Source organism: Rhinatrema bivittatum, chromosome 4 (assembly GCF_901001135.1).
Source record: "Rhinatrema bivittatum chromosome 4, aRhiBiv1.1, whole genome shotgun sequence".
NCBI classification, from domain to species: Eukaryota; Metazoa; Chordata; class Amphibia; order Gymnophiona; family Rhinatrematidae; genus Rhinatrema; species Rhinatrema bivittatum.
In genome coordinates this window covers 185,833,263-185,859,692 of record NC_042618.1, presented here as the reverse complement: position 1 = coordinate 185,859,692, position 26,430 = coordinate 185,833,263, and the positions used below count along the sequence as shown (strand labels likewise).

Sequence of the window (26,430 nt, the reverse complement as noted above, 5' to 3'; positions counted from 1 at the left end):
TTTTAGAAACAGCCCGGTCATGCGCAAAAGTGCAGGCAGAGCCAAAAGGGGCAGGTAAGTTGTTAAACGAAAAAATCTAGGGTAGATAGGTAGGGTTTAAAGGTCAGGGAGTAGAAGGGAAAAGGGAGGAAGGCTAGGTAAGGGGATAGAAAAGTTCCCTCCCAGTCCGCTCCTTATTTGGAGTGGACTGGGAGAGAACTGGAGTAGGCCTGCTCGCATCACTGCATGGTGTTTACAAAAATTCCCCCCCCCCCCCCCCGCGCACGTTGATACAAAATCGGACGCATATGTGTGTGTGGGCATCGTTATTTTAAAATATATATGCGATGACGCACGCATGCTATAAAATCGTTGCATCCATGTGCGCATGCCAGGAACAGCGCGTGTGCTGGCCTTTTAAAATTTAGCTTTTGATTATTTAAAAAGGGGTAATTTTCAAATCTGCCCGCATTGTTGCACAATTCTTGGGCACTTTTACCCATGAGCTTTGTAGTAGTTTTCAAAAGGAAAGTACAAGCATTCTTTCTCTTTAAAAACAAACTGTCCTGGTGAAAAAACAAGTACCCAATGAGATTTGCACCCTGTTTTGTCTGTGGATACATTTTTCCTTATGAAATAATGCACATTATTTCCTAAACATGTCCCGGGGAACACTTCACCCACATAAAATCACCTGGGGTGCGGATCCCCGTGTATACCTTTTTAGGGAGGTAAGGACAGGGCAGTTTTCAAAAGCCAATAATCAGGGAAAATTGAATGAAAATTGCCCACTAAAAGTCTATACATTTTTGGCTTCAGGCAGCCCAATATGCTGCAACAATTTAAATCCAGACTGTGTTAAGCCCAGCCTGGACTTGAGTAAAAATTATACAAAGGTGCTTACAAGGACTTGTTGAGCTGATAGGTCTTTCAGAGGAGGTAAAAGAAATGTGTCACTATAAGCTGAAATAAGAATTGCATTTCTAAGTACGCTAGTCAAGGAAAAAAAAAAAAACAACTTCAGAAGCGAACACAACTTCACAAGAAGCACGAAGTATTTAAATTCTGCCTAAGCTTCTAATAAAGTTTAACTATTTTGGATTCACAAACTTTGAAATGCAGAGTAACTGTGGTGCCCCAAGCAGATGCCGAAAGAAATAGTATATTTGCATATTGAATTTTTTTTAATTTTTCTATTTTGAAAGAACCAATTAGAATAATGGAGAAATTACTAACCTGATAATTTCGTTTTCCTTAGTGTAGACAGATGGACTCAGGACCAGTGGGTATTGTGCTCTTCTGCTAGCAGATGGGAGACTGAGTCAGATCTCAAGCTGACGTCACTCTAGATATACCCCATGCAGTAACAGCTCTTCAGTATTCTCTTCGAAAAGCCATTGTGGATATATCTTGCTCAATTAACTTGATTGAACTGGTTCAACTGATTTCAAAACTGGAGAACACGAGTGCACTCAACCAATTAACGCCAACTCCAGACAAACTGTGGGTGTCTTGAACTAGGGGTAGGTAGCGGCTTACCCGTATTTGCTCAGTCTCGAGGTTCGCTTTCCAAGGTTCTCCTTCTCTGGGGCAGCCTTGGGCGGAACGCTGAGTCCATCTGTCTACACTAAGGAAAACGAAATTATCAGGTAAGTAATTTCTCCATTTCCTAGCGTGTAGCCAGATGGACTCAGGACCAATGGGATGTAAAAAAGCTACTCCCGAACAGGGCGGGAGGCTGCCCGTGGCCCACTCAATACTGCCCTTGCAAAGGCTGTGTCTTCTCGGGCCTGAACATCCAGGCGGTAGAACCTGGAGAAGGTGTGTATGGAGGACCACGTTGCCGCCCAACAGATCTCAGCGGGCGACAGCAGCTTGGTTTCTGCCCAAGAAACTTCCTGGGCCCTCGTAGAATGAGCTTTAACCTGTAGTGATAAGGGCTTTCCTGCTTCTATGTAGGCTGCCCTGATTACTTTTTTGATTCAGCGGGCTATGGTCGCCCACGAGGCCGCTTCTCCTTGCTTCTTTCCACTGTGGAGAACGAAAAGCGATCCTTTTTGCGTACCGGTTCCGATCTTTCCAGGTATTGCACCAGGAGTCTGATGACATTTAGGTGGTGAAGAAGGCATGAGTCTTCCGAGTCCTTATGTTCATCCGGAGATGGCCTGGTTCAAATGAAACTCTGAGACCACTTTCAGTAGGAAGGAGTGAACCTAAGGAATGGTTCCTGACAGGATAGTGCCTGTAGTACGGAGATGCGACGAGCTGAACATATTGCCACCAGGAATACAGTCTTCAATGTTAAGAGGCGCAGTGACAGCCTGCGCGTTGGTCTGAAGGAAGCCCCTGCTAGGAAGTCTAATACTAGATTGAGGTTCCCTAGCCAGTTGTCCCTTCCTTCCTCAGTGTTGCCGCCACGACCACCATAATTTTGGAGAATGTTCTGGGGGCGGTTGCTAGGCCGAAAGGTAGTGCTCGGAACTGGTAATGGTGATCCAGTATCGCAAAGAGTAGAAAACGCTGGTGATCTTGATGGACTGGAATGTGAAGGTAGGCTTTGGAGAGGTCCAGGGAGGTTAGAAACTCTCCTGGTTGTACTGCCATTATGACGGAACGAAGGGTCTCCATGTGGAAGTGTAGCATCCGCAGATGATGGTTGATGTTCTTGAGATCCAAGATGGGTTGGAATGATCCTTCCTTCTTGGGAACAATAAAATAGATGGAATAACGCCCCGTATTTTGTTGAGGCGTGGGAACCAGAGTTATTGCCTGCAGACTGAGTAGTCTTGTCAGAGTGGCTTCCACTGCCAGTCTCTTGGTGTGGGAGTGGCAGGGTGACATCATAGATTTGTCTCTAGGGATGCTGCGGAACTCCAGAGAGTAGCCTTCTCGAATGATGTTTAGTACCCATTTTTCCGACGTGATCTTGACCCATCTTTGGTAGAAGATGGCAAGTCGACCCCCTATTTCCTCTTCCTGTGGAGGAGTCGGCCCATTCTCATTGTGGTGCATGGCTGGAGCCTGCCCCCGGGCCTGCTCCTCTCTTGGTCTGTCGGTTCCGAAAGGGCTGGGACCTTCTGAAGGGATGAGGTGCCTGGAACTGCAAGTTACTGTAGGGTCTAAAGCATTGCGAGCCTCTGCCCTTGGCTCTTCTGGGCGAGGGACGCTGAGATCTTTTACTCCTATCTTCCGGTAGCCGAGGCACTGGGGATTCGCCCCATTTGCTGGCTAACTTCTCCAATTCACTTCCGAACAAGAGAGATCCTTTAAAGGGCATTCTTGTGAGATTTGCTTTAGATGTCGTGTCAGCAGACCAATTCCGTAGCCATAGTTGTCTTCTGGCTGCCACTACTGAGGCTACGCCTCTGGCTGAGGTACGCACCAGGTCTGAGCTTGCGTCCATCAGGAAGGCTGCTGCAGGTTCCATCGTCTCACTGGTAAACGTTCCGGAGTTATTTGCCTCTCTCGAGAAGAGCAAGCAGGAATGTGCCACCAGTGCACAGCAGGAAGCAATCTGCAGTGTCATTGCTGTTGCGTCGAAGGCCTGCTTAAGGATGGATTCCAATCATCTATCCTGAGTATCCTTCAATACAGCCCCTCCCTCAACAGGAATCGTTGTTCGCTTTGAGACGGCACAGACCATAGCATCCACTTTCGGGAAACGCAGGTGTTCCTTGGTCGCTGGTTCTAGAGGGTATAGGGCTTCTAAGGCCCGACCCCCTTTGAAGCTGGCCTCTGGGGCATCCCACTCCAGGTCAATCAGTTCCTGGATGGCTTCCATCATTGGGAAGTAGCATGAGGCTTTACAAAGGGACACCAAGATGGGGGTTCTTCTTTGGTTCCGCCAACGGGTCCATGCCTGGAATACCCAGAGTCTTCAGAGTCTGGGAAACAAGGGCTGATAATTCATCCTTGTGGAAGAAGCAAAGCATGGTTCAGTATGGTTCCAGGTCTGGAGGAATTTCTCCTTCTTCCAGGGAGTCACCATCACCTGAGGCGCCTGGGTCCCTGTCTGGGAAATTCTTGGTTAGGCGAGGCATGTCTCGAGGTATCCGAGCAGGGCCGGGAGGATCTTGTGCTTCCGGCAAGGGTTGAACCCGGGGCGCAGCCGGGGCTGATTGCACCTGAACGAAGGCTTACAGGCCCTGGAAAAATTCTAACCAGGAGAAGATCCTTGGGTCCATGTTAATCCCAGGGCGTGTCAGCGTAGAAGCCATCTCAGAGATGCATAGATCCGGGGAACTATTGTCTGTAGCAGTTCCGGACCCATCCCCAGACAGTCAGGGACCAGGCTTTGGTTCCCCTGGGCTTCCTCGCAATGCTGGCACAGGCAGGACTCCAGTTCAGGCTGTGCAGCTCTTATGTGGCAGGCTGTGCAGAGAGTGCCTTCTGGCCTTCTTGTGTGCCGGTGCCATTGCCTCTAGCTTCAATGCGCGCATGCAGCTGTAAATGTGGCTGTGCGTGTAGTTGAGCGTGCAGTTATGCACGCCACTGTGCGTGCAGCTGTATTAGACGCACACAAGTTAGGCGCATTGGCTGCCTGACCTGTCCCGTGCATACCGCTGGTCGAGAAGGGATGATGGCGCCGATGCCCCCCCCCCCCGCGTGTAAGATGGCGCCCTCGAGGGTCTCCACGTGGACCCCTGCACCGGATTGGGGCCTAGCTCAACCAGGGCTGCTCAACCTGATTGGTGTTTTTACCTTGCCAGGAAGGAAATCGAATCGGTACAGCAATTCGAGCCTCAGAAACCAGAGACCTGAATTTAAAGTTTTCTGCTAACCTGGTCTCGGTGCTTACCGATCGAGTGCCGAGATGGTCTCCAGTTGCGGGGGGGAGAGGGCTTTACCTTCACTACTGCCTTTCAGCCACTCTGGGGGCTAAGTCCACGCCGGGAACCGGCTACTGGACCAAGGCACACCTCTGAGGGATACCGGAAATCACCTCAGGAATTCTCAACTGGGGGAGGGACCCTTAGGTTTCACTGCAGGAGAGCGGGGCTCGATCATCTTTAAGGTAAATTTTCTTTTCCTTTCTTCTTTTCTGTATTTGTTAACACTATTCTAGTGTGTGGGATAGTGTCCGCATTTGCTAGGAGACGGAGAGATACTGAAGAGCTGAGGCTACTGCAGGGGTATATCTAGAGTGACGTCAGCTTGAAATCTGACTCCATCTCCCATTTGCTAGCAGAAGAGCACATAACCCACTCGTCCTGAGTCCACCTGGCTACACGCTAGGAAAGCTCTTCTCATTAGTCCCTGCTTAGAAAGCATAAGCTGTCAGTTTAATAATAAGATCATTCGTGCAGCAGAATTTTATTGGTGCACGTACACAGCAAGTCTGTTTTCTCCAATGTAAGGAATGTTCTGAGAACCCCCTGAGGCAGGCATGGGAGTGCTGACACTCAACAGGCATCAGATTTATGTATTTTTCCAAGTGACTGGAGGGACTTTGATTTGTAAGCTTTTACAAATTTTTCTAAAATTTAAATGAAAATGAGACTTCAAAAAATGATTATGAAGCCTATAGGTGTTCTGAATTATACAGTGCCTTTTGGACATAATACATGATAATTTTATGGTGTTTATGGTTATAAAATGCTGTCTTTCACAAATGGCAAATTTCTCATACTTGGTGATTTCAATAACTTTTTGGCTTCTCTTTTTGTGATTTCAACTGATTAAGTGATGATTAAGAGAGACCAGGGCACATCCCACAGAGTAACACTGAATAAGGGCTATATCTGAGCCTCTCAATTGCACATCGTCTCTGCAGTAACAATACCTAGTTTTCTGCTGGATTTGGGGGGGAGTGGGGGCAGGGAGGGGAGAGAAAGAAGCAGAAAATAGAGAAAAGTCCCAGATGTAGCCTCATACTAATCTCCCTTTTCAAACCACCTGTCACAAAAATAGTTTGCGATATATTGTCATTTGTTAACAAGAAAGGGACTATGAGAGATATTTTACATTTATCTGACACAGAGAAATGGACCAGCATAGTGTTTACCTCTGTATGCAATTTAGATGGAGAGTTCTGTAAGTCCGCTCTGTTTGCAGACTCTCAATATGCATTTTATACACAAATAGTTGACTATTGGAGAAAGGCCAGCAATTGATACAGGACGGACTAGAAAGCAGAGTTGCTTACCTGTAACAGGTGTTCTCCCAGGACAGCAGGATGTAGTCCTCACATGTGGGTGATGTCACTGGACGGAGCCCTTTCACAGAAAACTTTTCTGTCAAAGTTTCTAGAACTTTTGACTGGCACACTGAGCATGCCCAGCATGCTAAACCTGATATCTGTGCAGTCACAGAAACTTGGTTAAAACCTACAGACACAGTGTTAATGAATCAGCTCCCCACTCAACTATACGACCTCCTCTCAGTCCCTAGACTCAAGAAGAGAGGAGGAGGGCTACTTCTAGCAGCAAAAAAGAACCTCGGCTTTTCACTGCATCAATCAATCATCTCAAACAATATTGAACTAGCCCTCTTCAAATCAGAGCATCTTCAACTAAGCCTAATCTACGCACCACCAGGAAAACTCGACTCGGACCCTTCTCCAGTGATAGAATTCTTTGCCAAACATTTCAACTCGGACAAACCATCCAACCTGATGGAGATTTTAACCTACATGTGGACGCTTCACCCCAGTCCCCTGTGAAATTCTTCTCACCGCACTCGCCCACTTGGGCCTCAGACAAATTGTAAAAAGCCCCACGCACAAAGCAGGTCACTCTCTGGACCTCATTTTCATAAATGAGGGCATCTCCTCTTTCACCAACCCGACATGCGTTCCAGTCCCCTGGTCAGACCACCAGATCATCTCCACAATGCTGCAAATCAAAGAGCACCCTCTTCCCCACTTCCCTATAACAACAATCCAGTTCCGGAAACCATGTTCCTCAGACCACCTCAGCTCCCTTCTCACCAAGGAACTACCCCAACTAGAGCTCACGGACGCCAATTCTGCTACCACTTCCTGGATCAACATTACTAGCAAAGTTGCAGATCAATCCTGCCCAACTATCACAAAAACTATACACCCTTCGCAGGACAACAGAAAACCATGGTTCACCCCGGAACTAAAGGCCCTTAAGCAGGACTTGCGAAGTAAAGAACACAGATGGCGAAAGAACCCTTCCTCTTCAACTTTATTAGCGTATAAATCCCTACTTAACACCTATAGGAACGCCATACACAGATCTAAGAAAGATTTCTTCTCTAAGAAAATCCATCATTTCATTTTCGACTCTAAAGCCTTGTTTTCCTATGTTTCATCTCTCACGAAACCATCCCCACTTACCATAGCAGATGACCTAGTACACAGCAAAGCCTCAGAGCTGGCCATCTATTTTCATAAAAAAATTGCTAACCTCATCAAGCCTTTCACCGCCTCGAACCCAGGAACCCCCCCCTCCACTCACTACATCACCCAAACGAAACTCTTCTCTAGAATCTTTTGAGTCCCCATCATCTCTGGAAATTGAAAACATCCTGAAGAAGCTCAAACCCTCCTCACATCCGTTGGACCCAATACCCACCAATCTGCTTTTATCCATTCCAAACATCACCTCAAAGCCTATTGCAGATATCATTAACTGCTCCCTAACACAAGGGCAGGTTCCAGACCAACTAAAACTCGCAATTCTTAAACCCCTACTAAAAAACCCAACCTGTCTCCCACTGACCCAGCGAATTTCCGTCCCATAGCGAACTTGCCTCTGATTGCCAAAATAATGGAAAAAATAGTAAACAAACAACTCTCCGAATACCTGGAGGACAACAAGATTCTCTCCCCATTCCAGTTTGGATTCCGCAAAACTCTAAACACCGAATCCCTTTTAACCTCACTCTCTGACACTATCCTTCTAAACCTTGAAAAAAAACAACCTTATCAACTAGTGCTTCTAGATCTATCTGCGGCTTTTGATACTGTCAACCATACCATCCTTCTAGAGCAGCTGTCAGACATAGGCATCAAAGGAGTTGCAATCAGCTGGTTCAAATCTTTCCTTGACAATAGATTCTTCAAGGTTAGGATAAACAATAAGGAATCAAACCCAATCAGATCCAACTTCGGAGTTCCCCAGGGATCCGCACTCTCACCCACCCTCTTCAACATCTACCTTCTCCCACCCTGCCATTTACTTACCAACTTAAAACTAACACACTACCTCTATGCAGACGATGTTCAGATTCTTCTCCCAATCACAGAATCGCTCCAAAAAACATGGTCCCAATCACAGAATCGCTCCAAAAAACAAGCAATCAATGACCTTCTCACCAGATTAAACCTGGTCCTCAATACCAATAAGACGGAGATTCTCCTCATAACACCGGACGAAAACAATGTCCTCCTCAACTCCCCAGGCTCTACTCAATTCGCTAAAACATCAATTAATCACTCACATTCAGTCAGAGATTTAGGGGTTCTGCTAGACAATCAGTTTAATCTCAAAATATTTGTGCAAAACACCACTAAAGAATGCTTCTTCAAATTGCAAGTTCTGGAAAAACTGAAACCGCTTCTTCACTTCCAAGACTTCCGCCTTGTGTTGCAATCCATCATCCTATCCAAAATTGATTATTGCAACTCCCTCCTTCTCGGTCTCCCTGCGATCACCATCAAACCGCTGCAGATGGTTCAGAATGCCGCCGCAAGGATTCTTACCAACTCAAACAAAAGAGATCATATCTCTCCCATACTCTACTCACTTCACTGGTTACCCATCAAAATCAGGATAAGAACATAAGAACATAAGAAAATGCCATACTGGGACAGACCAAGGGTCCATCAAGCCCAGCATCCTGTTTCCAACAGTGGCCAATCCAGGCCATAAGAACCTGGCAAGTACCCAAAAACTAAGTCTATTCCATGTTACCATTGCTAATGGCAGTGGCTATTCTCTAAGTGAACTTAATAGCAGGTAATGGACTTCTCCTCCAAGAACTTATCCAATCCTTTAAACCAGCTACACTAACTGCACTAACCACATCCTCTGGCAACAAATTCCAGAGTTTAATTGTGCGTTGAGTAAAAAAGAACTTTCTCCGATTTGTTTTACATGTGCCCCATGCTAACTTCATGGAGTGCCCCCTAGTCTTTCTACTATCCAAAAGAGTAAATAACCGATTCACATCTACCCGTTCTATACCTCTCATGATTTTAAACATCTCTATCATATCCCCCCTCAGCCATCTCTTCTCCAAGGTGAAAAGTCCTAACCTCTTTAGTCTTTACTCATAGGGGAGCTGTTCCATTCCTCTTATCATTTTGGTCGCCCTTCTCTGTACCTTCTCCATCGCAATTATATCTTTTTTGAGATGCGGCGACCAGAATTGTACACAGTATTCAAGGTGCGGTCTCACCATGGAGCGATAGAGAGGCATTATGACATTTTCTGTTTTATTCACTATTCCCTTTCTAATAATTCCCAACATTGTTTGCTTTTTTGACTGCCGCAGCACACCAAACTGACGATTTCAATGTGTTAACCACTATGACACCTAGATCTCTTTCTTGGGTTGTAGCACCTAATATGGAACCCAACATTGTGTAATTATAGCATGGGTTATTTTTCCCGATATGCATCACCTTGCACTTATCCACATTAAATTTCATCTGCCATTTGGATGCCCAATTTTCCAGTCTCACAAGGTCTTCCTGCAATTTATCACAATCTGCTTGTGATTTAACTACTCTGAACAATTTTGTGTCATCTGCAAATTTGATTATCTCACTCGTCGTATTTCTTTCCAGATCATTTATAAATATATTGAAAAGTAAGGGTCCCAATACAGATCCCTGAGGCACTCCACTGTCCACTCCCTTCCACTGAGAAAATTGTCCATTTAATCCTATTCTCTGTTTCCTGTCTTTTAGCCAGTTTGCAATCCACGAAAGGACATCGCCACCTATCCCATGACTTTTTACTTTTCCCAGAAGCCTCTCATGAGGAACTTTGTCAAACGCCTTCTGAAAAGCCAAGTATACTATATCTACTGGTTCACCTTTATCCACATGTTTATTAACTCCTTCAAAAAAGTGAAGCAGATTTGTGAGGCAAGACTTGGCTTGGGTAAAGCCATGCTGACTTTGTTCCATTAAACCTCGTGTTGCAATCCATCTCTTTCAAAGTTCTCATGATGATCCACAAGGACATCCACAACATCTCCCCCCTCAAGCTAAGCAAGAAAGACCTGTCAGAAGAGCATACAAAGGCTCACTTTATGCTCCTCCTGCTAAAACTTCCTTAAGAAAGCAAGCCTTATCGACAGCAGGTCCCACCCTCTGGAACACGCTTCCCCCAGATCTCCGGCAAGAACTCTGCCCGCAGACTTTAAAGAAAAAACTTAAAACTTGGCTCTTCAGTCAAGCTTTTCCGGAGACTTAAGCATTCGATGAAGCCTCTCCTTAGACTTGGACAGCGACTCCCCAGACAAGAGTCCACCGCACTTACAACTCCCCACCTACTCATAGAATGCAACCAGTAATCTCTTCACTTTCTGAACAGAAGCCATAATTTTCCCCAACCCGCGCCCTCTGGCGCAGGTTCTCTGCCCAGTTACTCCCCAGCCCCTTATCAGTTCCCATTACTGGAATGTATCCCTACCCTAATCTACTTCCATTCTGTGTTGTCGTCCTATACTCTGTTGATTTTTAATTTGCTTTGTATCGAAGTTACCTACCCTCCTGGTTGTTAATGTTACTTGTTACTTGTACCTGTTTTAATAAGTTGCTAACGTCTCAAATGTTCAAATGTTCCTTGTATCGCTCCCACGCGACTGTTCTGTTGTATTGTAAACCGGTGTGATCTGTATGCCATACAGGAATGTCGGTATATAAGAATTTAAAATAAATAAATAAATGCCATGATCCCTTGAGCCACAGGGGTCTCCCTTCAGTCTCGTTTGTAGCAAAAGGTGCGAGCGAAAAATAAAATAATAAAACTTTTCGGACCCAACTCCGCGGGATGGCGGGTGGGTTTCATGAGGACTACATCCTGCTGTCCTGTGAGAACATCTGTTACAGGTAAGCAGCTCTGCTTTCTCCCAGGCCAAGCAGGATGGTAGACCTCATATGTGGGTGATTAGCAAGCTACAGGCTGACTCATATTTAATTGGACCAACAGCATACAACTTGTGCAACAGGCACAACAATTGGTATACTGTGGGAAAAATGAGGCAGCCTGAAAATCACAGCAGATTGGATGTGGAAGGAGTTGGGATTATACTGGAAATAAGTTCTTCAAGATGGATTGGCCAAAGGCAGAGTGTTGATGTCCTTCCTTGTCCAGGCAGTAATGTGCTGCAAATGTGTGAAGAGAGCTCCATGTTGCAGCTTTACAGAACTCAGCAAATCGGTACTGAACAATAGTGTGCTACTGAGGTTGCCATGGCTCTCACTGAGTGCGCCTTCACTCGTCCCTGGAGAGGAAGGCCTGCTTTGTCATAGCAGAATTCAATACAGTCTGCTAGCCAATTGGAGAGAGTCTGTTTGCTCACTGCAACTCCCGATTTGTTTTTATTGAATGAAACAAAGAGTTGGGTGGATTTCCTATGGACTGCGGTGCGGTCTAGGTAAAATGCAAAGGCACGTTTACAGTCCAAGGTGTGTAAAACCCTCTCGCCTTGGTGAGAGTGAGGCCTTGGAAAAAATGTGGGCAAGACTATAGACTGATTTAAGTGAAAGTCAGTAACCACCTTGGGAAGGAATTTAGGGTGAGTACGGAGGACCACTCTGTCATGTAGGAACCTTGTATAGGGTGAGTATGTGACAAGTGCTTGTAACTCACTAACCCTTCGAGCAGATGTAATGGCTACTAGGACGAGAACTTTCCATGTAAGAAATTTAACATCGCAGGAGTGCAAAGGCTCAAATGGGAAGCGCATGAGCCTTGTAAGTACTACATTCAGGTCCATTCAGTGACTGGTGGCCATAGAGGGGGCTTAAGTTGTAATAGGCCCCTCATAAACCTACTCACAAGGGGTTGTGCTGTTACCGGGGCATTCCCAACTCCTTTGTGGTATGCTGAGATGGCACTCAGGTGTACCCTCACCAAAGAAGTCTGGAGACCAGAGTCTGAAAGGTGCCAGAGATAGTCTAATAGAGATGGAGTGAGGCACCATATGGTAAATCTATTCCACTTAGAATGATAGGATTTTCGTATGGAAGGCTTTCGTGAGGCTACAAGCACTTGAGAGACATCAGTTGAAAGGTTGAGTGGTTGCAGGATCAAGCTTTCAACATCCAGGCTGTGAGGGATAGGGTCTGAAGGTTCGGATGGCGTAACATGCCTTGGTTCTGAGTTATGAGAGTAGGTGCTGTGCCCAGGCGAATGGGTTCTTTGATCAAGAGGTCTAGAAGCATGGGAAACCATACTTGTCGAGGCCAATACGGGGCTATGAGTATCATTGACCCTTTGTCCTGTTGTTGCTTCACAAGAGTTTTGGCTATCAGCGGTATCGGGGGATATGCGTATAGGAGGCCTCTGTTCCAGGGGCGAGCGAAGACATCCATGGCCAACGTGTTTTGTTGCCTGTGCAGGGAGCAGAATATGTACATTTTGTGACTCAGTCCGGATGCAAAGAGGTCTATTGTTGGTTGACCCCAGCATTGGAAGATTCTGGTTGTTACCACAGGATCCAGAGACCACTCGTGGGGATGGAACTGTCGACTGAGAAGATCTGCTACTACGTTCTGTATGCCTGCCAGATAAGTGGCCCGGAGATACATGGAGTGTGCAAAGGCCCAGGTCTAGATCTGCGCAGCTTCTTGGCAAAGGAGATAAACAAGCAGGGCGGCAGAGGCTCTTAAGTACCACATTGCAACTGTGTTGTCTGTTTGAATGAGAACAGTCTTGTGTGAAAGGCAGTCCTTGAACGCATATAGAGCATAACGCATAGCTCGAAGCTCTAGGAAGTTGATCTGAAATGTGTCCAAGTACTTTGGGTTTGAAGATTGTTCACATGAGTTCCCTAACCCAAGTTTGATACGCCTGTGGTTAAAGTTACTTGCGGAACTGGTTGCTGGAAGGGTAGACCTGTTAGCAAGTTGGCTTTGTTTGTCCACCAGAGGAGCGATAAATGTAGCTGGTGGGTTACTTGAATCTGGGAAGAAAGCGGTTGAGTGGCTTGGAACCACTGAGATTTCAAAGTCCATTGAGTTATTCTCATGGCCAGCCTGGCCATAGGAGTGACGTGGACCGTGGAAGCCATGTGGCCCAGCAACGTTAGGAATTGATGGGCTGAAGCTGTAACTTTTCTGCGCAGAGACGAAGCTAGCTTGGAGAGTGTGACTGCGCGGTCGTTGGGCAGGAAGGTCTTTGCAACTGTGGTGTCCAAATCTGCTCCGATGAAATTAAGGAAGTGAGATGGAATCAGGTGGGATTTTTTGTAGTTGATGAGAAATCCCAAAGAGTGTAGCAGATTGATAGTGAGCTTGAGAGCGTAGAGAGCCCCTTGCTTGGAATGGCTTTTGATCAGCCAGTCGTCCAGGTAAGGAAATACGTGTATGCTGTTCTTGCTTAGATGGGCCGCAGCCACTGCTAGGCACTTTGTAAATACACGGGGTGCCAAGGCAAGTCCGAAAGGCAAAACCCGGTACTGTTAATGTTGATGTCCCACTATGAAACACAGGTATTTGCGGTGATGTGGGAATATTGGAATGTGAGCATAAGTGTCCTGAAGATCCAGAGAACAGAGCCAATCTCCTGTTTGCAGAAGGGGAAGCATGGTGCACAGGGACACCATCCTGAATTTTTCTTTCTGTAGAAATTTGTTGAGATTGCGGATGTCTAAGATGGGGCGGAGACTGCCTGATTTCTTTGGAATGAGAAAATAGCGGGAGTAGAACCCCCTGCCCTGCTGTGCCTGGGGAACAGCTTCCACAGCCCTGGCGCTCAGAAGGGTGGACAGTTCTGACTAGAAGGGTTGTGTGATCTTTTTGCATCCACAGTGGATTGGGTGGTGAATTTGAGGGTACCATGAGGAAATTTAGATGGTATCCCTGGGTTATGACTGATATAACCCATTGGTCTGTGGTAATGCTGAGCCAGTTGGTTATGAAGTGGTGAATTCGACCTCTTACTGGCAAGTCTGGTTTTGGATTTGTGGAGTGGCTGCTGTTCTCTGGATAGATTTCAAAATCCAAAGGCTTAGCATGTTTGAGGTGCTGGCTAAGGCCTGGATGGCTTGGGCTGTCGAGGATGTCCTCTGAGACGGCTTGGTGGGCGATAAAATGGTTTTCTAGAGTCCCTTCTCGTGGGTCTTCTTGCAGAGGAAGGGGCCTCGGTAGCAATCATGGACAATTGATGCAGGGTCTCGTTATGGTCTTTTAGTTGAGCCACTGCATCCTGTATCTTGCCCCGAATAGGTTGTCACCGGTACATGGCAAATCAGCGAGTTTGTCTTGGACTTCAGGTCTCAAGTCAGATGCTTTCAAGCCAGGCCCACCTCCTGGCGCTGATTGCCGTTGCCGACAAGCGAGAAGCAGTTTCAAAGGAGTCGTAAGCAGCCCGAAACACATGTTTCCCAGCCTCAAGGCCTTTCTGTAGTATGGCGTTGAGTCTATCTTGTTGTTGTTGGGGAAGAGAGTCATCTGTTCCCTGAACCTGCTTCCAGAGATTCTTTTGATATTGTGTCATGTAAAGTTGGTATGCAGCTATGCGTGACTCTGCCCTGAAACATCTTGCGACCCAAAATATCCAAGAATTTTTGGTCTTTGCCAGGAGGTGTTGAAGAGTGAGGGCGCAGATGCCTGGACTTTTTCTGTGCGGTTTCAACTACCACTGACTGATGGGGTAGTTGTGGCTCTTGGAATCCAGGAATATGTTGGACCAGATAAGTTGCATCTGTCCTCCTATTCACTGGTTAGACAGTACAAGGATGCTCCCAGAGATGATGTTGGAGATCCACGAGCACCTCATGGACAAGGATAGCCATAACGTCCTTTGGAGCATCAACAAATTGGAGAACTTCCAATGTTTTATGGTGTGTCCTCCTCTGTAATCAGGTCAAAGGGGATTGTCTGACATTTTTTTTTTTTTTTTTACAAAATTTGCAAAGGAGAGGTCCTCTGGGGGAAATTTTCTCCTTTGATCCAGAGGAGAAGGTTCTGATAAGATGTCCTCCGTAGATGTGTCGATGTCAACATCTTCCCACTGTCAGAAAGGGTCTCTAGCTGAAATCCTGAAGGAGGGAAGAAGGTTGGTACTGTAGGACGTATCAGCACCGATTGATCCTTCGATGGCCTCAATGGAAGATGCAGTGGCACCGATGTGGATTTCGGCGGCATCAAAGGGAAACATGGGCATCTCGGTCCCGAGAGCCCCGATGGTCCAGGCATCGGTGGAATCGGTGTTGGGAGAGGACTGGAGTCCGTGCCTTCGTCTTCTGAGGACCCCAGAATGGGTATCGGAGCTTTCAGAGACTTTGCGGGTGGCTTTGGCATCGGTGGCCTAGGTTGTGTCGGAAGGGCACCGATGAGTGTATCCAGTTGGTTGAGCAGTGTATCCAGTTGGTTGAGCAGTGTATCCAGTTGGTTGAGCAGTGTATCCAGTTGGTTGAGCAGTTGGTTGAGCAGTGTCGATGGTTTCGATGTCGGTGCCGGTATGGGGGCCGGCATCGATGGCTGTAAGTCTCGAAGAGCATCGAGCACTGCCTGATGGATGAGACCGTCCAGTTCCTCCCTGAAAGCTGGTGTAGATATCACAGCTACAGGGGGAGGCAGGCTAGGCACTACTGGCACCTCCACAGGAACTGGTGGGGGCTCAGTACACGGCACAGATATTGGTGGAGATCGCCTTGGTTTCTCAGGTGGAGAGGGGGTTGGAGGCTCCTCTACCCGGGTCCTCTTCGCAATCGGCTCGATAGCCATCGAGGCCAATGCGATGTCAGTGCCGGCACTGGGAGTAGGAATCGCGTCGGTGCTTCCCTCGGTGCTCGGTCCGGTCTTTCTCCGGCAACAAGGAAGACGATGCGGATGCCTTAGATGGAGTTGGTGATGGATGGTCACCGCTGCCCTGATGCTCCCGCCGAAGTCTGTCGACAAGTTTCTTCGATGTTCCTGCCGGTGACGACTGGGTGGACGTTGATGAAGTTAACTTGATCTTGAAAAGGGACTCCATCTTGTCGAGGCGAGCCCGCCTACCCTTCGGGGCCATTTGGGCACAACGTGGGCATTGACAAACGTTGTGTGATGAGCCGAGGCACAGAACACATATATCATGCAGGTCGGTAATCGACATGGTACGGGGACACCCCAGGCATTTTCTAAAACCTGTTGCCATGATAGAAAAAAGGAAGGCCTGCGGACACTGAAAAAAGGGGAGGCAGGAACCGACCAAAGACGGTGGAATTCACTCACCGAGCGACGAAAACCAATGTCGCGATGGGAGACCCGTGTGAGGGAAGTTTTTGGAGAAGTAAACTTCAAGTATTCCATGAGGAAAATATTGTGAGAAAATTCTCACAGAGCTCCTAACCGCGAGGCAACTTGCAGCACAGAAAAAAAAGAGACTGAAGGGAGACCCCTGTGGCTACAGGGATTATGGCATGCTAGGCATGCTCAGTGTGCCAGTCAAAAGTTCTAGAAATTTTGATAGAAAGGTTTTCCATGATAGGGCTCCGTCCAGTGATGTCACCCATGTGAGGACTACCATCCTGCTTGTCCTGGGAGGATGAGCAAGGCTGGAGCAGTCCCATTCATTCAATGCACATTGAATGTACATGATTAGAAAACAGGCTGTAGGGCAAAGGATACAGCAGCGCTGCTTTTTTCATGTTCACCGGGCATGACTGCTTAGCATCCATTGTGTGTGGATTCTGGGTTAACTGAATGTCACTGCTGTCTTCCTCCACCAGGACGGGGCTAAAGCCATTCTGTACAACTTCCATGGGTTTGTCCACGATATTCTCTCGTGCAGCATCAATGTAACAGACAACAGACCCAACATCTACACTTGCTCCTTCCAGATTGGCATCACTCATGCTAAGGGAGAGGGTGGAAAAAAAAAAAAAAAGAAAAAAATGTAACTGAACAAAAACAATTTATTATTATTTTTTCAATATATCCATCAGTTTTTAGCCTGCTTTCTGAAGGTAAGGCAGCTTGTGAATCACCATGCCTGTGTTTGTATATTTCTATGCCCTGCTAATAACTTGTGTGTTCAGTGTCCTATTCATAAAAAATTTCCATATATCTCAGAAGGTCCAAGAGGATCCAGACAACAGTGTTTTGTTTTGTTTTTTTCAATCCATGTATACACAAAAAGAACCATCAAATTAGACGAGTACTTGTTTGTAAGGTATGAGTTACTGAGTTCTTATTTTTAGGTATGGTTATATTCGTGTGATCCTTTTTAATTACTTTACCTGTTTTATTGTATATTTGTCCCTCCCAATGCACCCGGATGGCAAAGCAGTCCGTGTCAGGGGACTACCTGCTCTTATTGCTACTGAAGTGCTGAGAAATAAAGGAAAATTGGTTCTTACCTGCTAATTTTCGTTCCTGTAGTACCACGGATCAGTCCAGACTCCTGGGATGTACCAAAGTTCCCTTAATGAGGGAGGAACTTTGAGCGTCCCACTCAAAGAACACTCACCGAAATTGCACACATCCAAAGCTTGGACGTCCAACCGGTAATGTCTAGCAAAAGTGTGTAAAGAGTTCCAGGTGGCCGCCCTGCAAATTTCCTGTGGGGAGACCAGCTGACATTCTGCTCAGGAAGCTGCCTGGAAGCGTGTAGAATGAGCCTGCAATATTTCCGGAACCAGGCAACCACAACAGGTATAAGAAGATTCGATAGCCTCTTTCAGCCAACGCACTATTGTAGCTTTTGAAGCTTGTAGTCCCTTCTTTGGGCCATGCCACAGGACAAAAAGATGATCCAACAAACGAAAGCTGTTAGTAACCTCCAGATACCACATGAGAGCCTCTGGACATCCAGGTGTCTCAAATCCCTTGCATGAGAAGAAGCAAGATCCAAGTCTGAAAAGGCCGGGAGTTCCACTGACGGACTCAAACGGAAGGCCGATACTACCTTAGGTAGAAAGGACAGAACCATTCTCAAGGAGACCAGAGTCCAAAATTCGCAAGAACAGATCCCTGCACGACAACGCTTGAAGCTCGAAAACCCTTCTGGCTGAACAAATGGCTACTAAAAAGACCACCTTCTGAGTTAGATCTTTCAATGAGACCTTTTTCAGCAGTTCAAAAGGCAGCTCACACAAGGCCTTAAGGACCATGTTCCAGCTTCAAGGACACACACTGCGAACTGGAGGGCGCAAATGTTTAACCCCTCTAAGGAAACAGACTACATCGGATGAGCGGCGAGAATGGGCCACTGAATCTTGCCCTGTAGACAACCCAGGGCTGCGACTTGAACTCTTAGGGAATTGAAAGATAAACCCTTTGCCAGACCATTCTATAAGAACGAGAGTACCGAGGACACCGAAGCCCAACGACGATCCGCGCCATGCTGCTTACACCAAGACTCAGACCCTCCAGACTTGAATATATGCCACGGAGGTAGAGGGCTTGCAAACCTTCAAAAGCATAGGAATGACATCTTCCGGATAGCCTTTCTTCCTCAACTGCTTCCTCTCAAAAGCCAGGCCGCAAGACAGAAGCGATCCGCTTGATGAAAAAATATAGGACCTTGACGAAGAAGATTTGGCAGATGAGTGAACCATAGAGGCCCGTCCACTGCAAGGTTGACTAGATCCATGAACCATCGGCAAAGCAGCCACACCAGAGCCACCAGGATCACCAGGTTCGGATGAGTTTCAATTCTCCTGATCACCTTGACTATTAGGGGCCACGGAGGAAACACGTAGAGAAGGACTCATCGAGGCCAAGGAACCAGGAGTGCATCCATGGTTTCTGCCCCGTGCTCTCTTCTGCGGCTGAAGAATCGCTTGCCTTGGCATTCAAGTGGGTCACCATCAGATCCACATGCGGGTGTCCCCAACTGCGGGAGATTAAGTCCATAACACTGCTCGACAGCTCCCATTCCCCGGGGTCTAACTGGCAACGACTGAGAAAATACACCTGTATGTTGGTGGGCCCCACTAAATGGGATGCTGCTATCACCATCAAATGCCGTTCCGCTCAGGACATCAGCATCTGCGCTTCGAGAGCTACCGGCTGGCTCCTGGTACCGCCCTGCCAATTGATGTAGGCCACTGTCATTGCGTTTTCCGATAAGATCCGGACCACCCAGTTGCATAGAAGGAGAAACCTCTCCAAAGCTAGTCTCACCACTATCGTCTCCAGACGATTGATTGACCAAGTTGCCTCCTCCGGGGACCAACAACGCTGAGCCGCTTGTAACTGGCATAAAGCCTCCCATCCGCTTGTAACTGGCATAAAGCCCCCCATCCGGAGAGACTGGCATTGGTGGTCACCACTATCCACTGAGGGCCCTTGAGGTCCACCATGCGTTCCAAGTGGCCATGAGTCATCCACCATGCAAGACTGGATCTGGCAGCATCCAGAAGAGGAAGCTGGAGATGAAACAGTTCTGACAACGGATTCCAGCAGGAGAGCAACGCACTCTGCAGGGATCTCATGTGTGCGAATGCCCACGGGACCAGTTCCAAGGTCGAAGCTGAGAACCTGTAGATAGTCCCAGACCCTGGGCACTCGGGTTTGCAACAGGTGTTGTACTTGGCCTTGTAATTTGAAAATCCTCTCCTCCGAAAGGTAATATTTGCCTAAGCGAGTATCGAATCGGGCCCCCAGAATCTCCAGACTTGAGATGGAGCTAGATGACTCTTGGCTAAGTTGACAACCCATCCCAGAGAGCACAGGCGGAGGCGCACTGCCGCCACCGCCTGAGAGCACAGTTCCTCCAATTTTGCCCTTATCAGCCAGTTATCCAAGTAGGGATGGACCAAGATCCCTTTTTTTCCGCAGAGCAGCTTCCACATGACCATTACTTTGGTGAAGGTCTGTGGAGCCATGGCCAGGCCGAACAGCAGGGCGCAAAACTGGAAATGTTAACCGAGAATCATAAATCTGAGAAACTTCTGATGGTCTCCGCGTATACAGATATGTAAATAGGCTCCATTAGATCCAGAGAAGCCAGGAACTCTCCCTTTTGTACTGCTGCAATCACAGAATGAAGAGTCTATTCGAAAACGGGGCACCTTCAGAGCTTGATTAACCTTTTTCAAATCCAGGTTTGGCCGGAATGTTCTCTCCTTCTTCGGTACCACAAAGTAAATAGAGTACCTTCCTTGACCACATTCCTTGCAGGGGACAGGAACGATAGCCCCTAGCCCTGAAGCCTTTGGAGGGTCTGCTTTACTACTTGCTTTGCAGGGGAGCCGCAGAGAGACACCAGGAACAGGTTTCTTAGCGGACAAGCAAACTAACGCGTAACCATCTTCTATCTCACTTAGAACCCACTGGTCTGACGTTATTTTGGCCCACTCCTAGTAAAAAAAAGAGACAACTGGCCCCTGATAAGCGGAACCAAGAAGTGGTCCAGTGGCATCTCATTGTGCGGACTTAACTCCGCCAGAACCTTGAGAGGGTCCTTCATGGTTTGATCTGTGGCCACAAAAGGATTGAGACCAAGCTGTGACCTTGCCAAGGTCTGTCTTTGACCTGCGCCTGGAACCCTGCTCTGACGAAAGCGTCGTTGGCAACAAAAACGAGAGAGAGCCGGGAAACCTTTTTGAGCTCGTGGTTTGTTCTCCGGGAGCTTGTGCAACTTGTTATGCCCAGTTGTTTTATCAGCTGCTCTAGGTCCTCTCCAAAAAGGATCTTCTCCTTAAAGCACCCCGAGCTGGGCCTTCAAGGACACATCCGTGGTCCAATTGCGGAGCCACAAAAGCCTCCTAGCCGAAACTGCTGAGACCATAGTCCTGGAGGAAATGAGAAGGTGGTCATACAGGGCGTCGGCGCCATAAGCTATGGCCGCCTCTAACCTCTCTGCCTGCTGTGCCTTAGGGAGTGAGAGGTCTTTGGCGCTTTGCAACTGTTGCACTCATCGTAAGCTTGCCAGCAGCATATAACTGCTGCAGACTGCCGCTCGTATGCAGAGACCTCAAAATCCGTTTGAGGTGCACCTCCAGTTTGCTATGCTAAAGATTTTTAAATTTGCTGCCCCAGCGACTGGTAAGGTAGTCTGCTTTGTGACTGCGGAGATCGATGCATCCACTTTAGGAACCTTCAACAGCTCTAACATGTCTTCTGGCAATGGATAGAGCTATTCCATTGCCCTGCCGACCTTAAGGCCCGCCTCTGGAGTATCCCACTCCCGGACCATGAGTTGCTTCATCATTTCATGAAGGGGAAAAGTCGTAGTCGGACCACGTAAGCCCGCCAGAACTGGATCCACCATGTCTGGGCTAGTATCTGCCACTGTGGGTACAATGCCCAGCTCCACCAGGAAATGGGGTATTAAAGGAGCCAACTCACTGTGCTGAAACAAGCACACCACCTTAGGGTCATCCTCGTCCAGAGGAACCCATGGGTCCCCATCATCTCCTTCATCGGGACCCCCTGAGGGAGGAGTAAGCCTACGACCATTGTCAGGGTCCTCCAGAGCAGCCTCTCGGGGCCTGGGAGTGTGCATCTTGGCGACACGAATAGCAGGGGAGGCCTCTGGCTTCCTGGGTAGCTTTATAGGTGGGACCACCAGCATCCTAAATTCCTGGGGCCCTTCTTTTCCGGGCATTGCTGGCCAGAAAGGCCTGATGCATTAAAAGCACAAACTCCGGTGAAAACCCGGTTGACCCCACAGCATCCCCAGTGACTGGGTCCTACTCATCATCAGAGAGCTCCCCCGAAGCCCCTATAGGGGCTTAAATCGGCAGGAAGAAGCTCCGGGGGGAAATCTCCTCCCCCTGCCGATACCTCCTCAGCCTTGCGAAAGGCTCCCAAAATGGCAGCCGTTCCCGTGCTGAGGGGAAATGGATCAGCTTGAGTCTCTCTCACAGTCGGCACCTGCCTGGTGCTGCCAGAATGTCCTTCCCCTTTGGGGAGGCAGCTAAGGCAGAGTCCCGCCGCAGTGTGGCTTAGGAGCCGGAGCACCAGCTCCCACGAGGCATAATCGGCTGCAGGCTGAAAAAGCGGGAGGGAACTGGTCCGCCAGCTATCACCCATGGAGCACAGAGGAGCATAAGAAAGGGGTCCCCAACCCCTGCTTGTTCCTGCTTACAACCAGAGGGGATGGTCCCAACAGGACCTCACAATCCCCTGGGAGACCTGTTTCTCCTGTCACAGATATTCAGGGGTTTTGTTTTCCCAGGCTTGGGTACAGAACCACTTCCATCTGCTGGAGACAGAGAAATACTGAAGAGTAACAGGTGGCACACCAGGTTATAAGACGGTGCCTGTGAAACTTTCTCCATCTGCTGGAAGGAAGGCAAAACCCAGGAGTCTGGACTGATCCAGATACGTACAGGGAAAAGGACTGTTTGTGAAGAATTCCTTAGGGATGAGATTTGGGACTAACTTCCATCCTGAAAACCAGACCATGTCAAATGCTGAGCTTTAACCACCAGCCACTACACCTTCCACCTGCTGTGGACTTAGCTCATTTGCTCTCAGAAAATCTTTATCAATACCACCCCAAAAATCTGTGTAATCTTGTCCAAGCTACTGTCTGAATCAGTCCCCAAAATAAACAAGCTTTACATATTTTTTATGAAATAATATTAATACAAGGAGTAAAAGACCTAGAACCTCCATTCCTCTCACCTCAAGAAAGTCTTTAAGCATGCACAGGTAACTGCTTCAGGAATGTCAGGGAACTGTTGAAGGCAGCGTTGTAACAGACAGACATCCATTTTTTCCAAGGCCACTGCCATTAGATCAGGGCACAAGCTGAAAGATACAGTTCACAGATTGGTCTAGTTGTTTTTTCACACTAGAGCAAACAGTATAAACTAGTGGTTACGGAGTTGGAGAAGCCACATGTGTAATTCTCCATCACTGGTGGCAAAATGTTCAGCAAGTCACTTCAGCTATCTGCCCTAAGACAGCAAAGGATCCTGCAAACAGGGCTTTATATTGTGCTTGGCTGTCAGCATTTACATCAAAGGCTGGTGACATAATTTAATGCAATATGTTGAGTAGAAAAGTCAGATGTCTTGTTTTGACTTGGCTCTTGGAAATAGAGGGATAGGAACTTACCCAAGGTCACACATGTAGTAGAAGAGAGACCTAAACTATCTCAGGACTTTTCTTAAGTTAGAGTTCAATGTTCTAACCCACCAGATTTCCACTCTGCCATGATTTACTAGCATATATAACTTTTGGAACTTGCCAAATTGATATTTGCTGTTGTACATATCTTTGGAAGATTTTATTGTAAAACCTGGAAAGTGATTCACAGATTTTATAAATAAATAATCATTCTGGCAAAATGCAAGCATGAAGTTTTACACTGTGCTGACTTTCTACTTGTTTTCTCACATATTATACCTTCTGCTGCAATTTACACCGAGCAATCACCTGTAAGAGAGCTGTCGTGTCTGTACCAGCTGTATCAGGATATTCTGAGGGTAAAAAGTCGGCTCAGCAGTACATCGGCTCACTAGGGTTGTTGCTATTTGCCCAGCAGTAATTTGGGAGTTGGACTCTGGCTTATTTGAAAATATTGGCTGCAGTTCCCCCTCTATACAATTCAGAGAAGCAGTCTAGAAAAGAAGAGACAAGCACACCACATCAGATGCAGTGGTAAGAAGTCAGCCTTGCACACGACTGTGAGGTGCCCCAGAGCCTGCAGCCAACGATGCAGACTCAATCAGACCTGTCACTTCCTGACAGTTAATTGCCAGGGAAAGGTTCCATACTCTTGGAGCAACATCTCACAAGAAATGCTCCTACCATTGCTACAACAGTAAATTCCAGCACTAAAAATATTTTTGAAAAGTATATTTTCAAAACTTTGTCACATGTCTTTAAACATGTTAAAAAACAGCAAAGTATGATTTCTATATGTTCTGATTGTTAATCTCACTATTATAATGTACTTTCCCAAATAGAACTTGGAATCTCTAATTGCCTAATGAACTGCTATTTGCACATGTGCAGTAAAAGAAAATTATTCCTTACCTGCTAATTTTCGTTCCTGTAGTACCACGGATCAGTCCAGACAGTGGGTTATGTCCCCCTTCCAGCAGATGGAGTCAGAGAAAACTTTGAAGGGTGCTCCCATATAAGCTAGTGCACCCTCTGTCATCCTTCAGTATTAAGAATATCAAAGCCTGAAGAGACAAGATGGATAGATCAAGGTATAAAACCCTTTCAACTTGAACAACTGTACAGTGTGTACTAAACTTTAAGAGGCAACTAAATTTGCAAAATGAACCATGAAACAGCCACTAAACACATGGTATACGGAAAACAAATTTGAGCAGAGAGACAATCCCAATCCCATAAATCCTTAGGGTGGGCATCTGGACTGATCCGTGGTACTACAGGAATGAAAATTAGCAGATAAGGAATAATTTTCTTTTCCCTGTATGTACCGGGATCAGTCCAGACAGTGGGATGTACCAAAGCTTCCCTAAATAGGGGTGGACCAGGATTCCCTCCCTCCTGAGGGCTGTCGCCACTATTACCATTACTTTGGTGAAGGTACGGGGAGCTGTCGCCAGTCCAAAGGGCAGGGCTTCAAATTGAAAATGCTGTCCCAGAATCTTGAAGCGAAGGAAGCGCTGATGCGTCTTGAGGATGAGAATGTGGCGAGAAGCCTCCGTCAGATCCAAGGAGGCCAGAAATTCTCCGCTGTGTACTGATGCTATCACTGAGCGTAAGGTCTCCATCCTGAAGTGTGGGACCCTGAGGGCTTTGTTGACCATCTTGAGATCCAGGATCAGACGGAAGGAGCCCTCCTTCTTGAAGACTACAAAGTAGACAGAGTAATGGCCGGCTCCCACTTCCGTCGGAGGAACTGGGCGAATTGCTCCGAGGGCCAGGAGCCTGTTGAGTGTCTGGCGTACTATGAGCTGTTTTCCGTGGTGGTCCGCAGGGAGAGAAGAGGAACCTGTCTCTTAGAGGACGAGCAAAAACTAAAGTGTAACCGTGCTTTAGAATATCCAGGACCCACTGATCCGAGGTAATCTTGACCCACTCCTCATGGAAGAGGGAGAGGCAGCCCCCTATCCTGGGGACCGAGGAGTGGGCTGGCATGGCTTCATTGTGAATATTTGGGAGCTGCCCCCTGGGGAAGATTATCCCAGGCCGGTCTTCGGCCACAAAAGGAATGAGACCAGGACTGGGAACGCAAAGAGGGCAGACGAAAGGCAGCTGGTTCTTTGTTGACGGAAACGTCTTTGGCTCCGGAAATGGCTTCCAGTGGAACCAAAGGTCCTAGCAGCCCGCCGCCAATCCTCCGGCAGCTTGTGGACCTTATTCTCACCGAGTGACTTGATAATCTGGTCCAGATCATCTCCAAAGAGTAATTTCCCTTTGAAGGGTAGGGAGCCCAACTGGGTCTTGGAGGAGGAGGAATCTGCCGACCAGTTGCAGAGCCACAGGAGGTGTCTGGCTGAGACTGCTGAAACCATAGACCTGGCCAGAACTCTGAGCAGATCATATAGCGCATCTGCCTCATATGCTATCACGGCCTCCAGGCGGTCAGCCTGTTGTGCTTCGGCAGGAGACAGCTCTTGTGTACTGAGGAGCTGTTGGACCCATCGGAGTCCTGCCCGTTGCGTGAGGGAACTATAGATCGCTGCTCTGACGCACAGAGCAGACTCCTCGAATACTGACTTGAGATATACCTCGAGCTTTCTATCCTACATATCCCGTAGGGCAGCTCCTCCCGTCACCGGAATGGTAATTCGTTTCATCACTGCAGATACCGCCGCGTCCACTTTGGGTACCTTGAGGAGCTCCAGAAAATCGTCTGGGAGGGGGTATAGCTTATCCATAGCTCTACCCACCTTGAGCGAGGCTTCAGGGGCATCCCATTCCCGGGACAGCAATTGCAGTAGCGTAGGATGGGAAGAAAAAGACCTCGACGGTGGACATAGACCTGAAAACACGGGGTCCCCCTTCTTAGCTGGTGGAGAAGGCCCTGGAGGGTCTTGTGGATCCTCAATATCCAATTCCTGCACGACATATGGGATGAGCGGATCCAACTCATCTCTCTGGAAGAGACGCAGTACCTGGGGATCATCCCCTTCCATCTGAGCCCTCAGAGAGGGTTCATCCAGGAATGGGGCCGGGAGAAGGCCTTGAGGAAGAGGAGCCAAGCCCTCCGGAGGATGATGGCCCACGCGGACCTTGGAGGCACCTTGGTGAACCCCAGGTCCTGAGGCCCCCTCTCCCTGAGGGCATCCCGGAGGCCCCGGGGGATCAGCCATCCTGCTCACCTTAGGAGGAGGAGGCGGCCCTGTTGGATCTTGCTGCTGTCCCATTCTGGCCAGATAGGCATTGTGCATTAAAAGCACAAAATCCGCCGAAAATGGAGGTGGCCCAGAAGA

The 26,430-nt window shown here is 47.7% G+C and overlaps 1 protein-coding gene across 1 annotated transcript in view; it reads right to left on the bottom strand.

Moving 5' to 3' along the window:
- The window catches only part of NOL11 (nucleolar protein 11), a 57,286-nt gene that overhangs the window by 12,578 nt on the left and 18,278 nt on the right, over window positions 1-26,430 (bottom strand). Inside the window, exons 12-15 of the mRNA XM_029599351.1 lie at window positions 23,450-23,634; window positions 22,694-22,819; window positions 16,742-16,969; window positions 884-962 (exon numbers count right to left, since the gene is read on the bottom strand). Of these exons, the coding sequence (XP_029455211.1) occupies window positions 884-962; window positions 16,742-16,969; window positions 22,694-22,819; window positions 23,450-23,634 (618 nt within the window). The remainder of the gene's footprint in view (window positions 1-883; window positions 963-16,741; window positions 16,970-22,693; window positions 22,820-23,449; window positions 23,635-26,430) is intronic.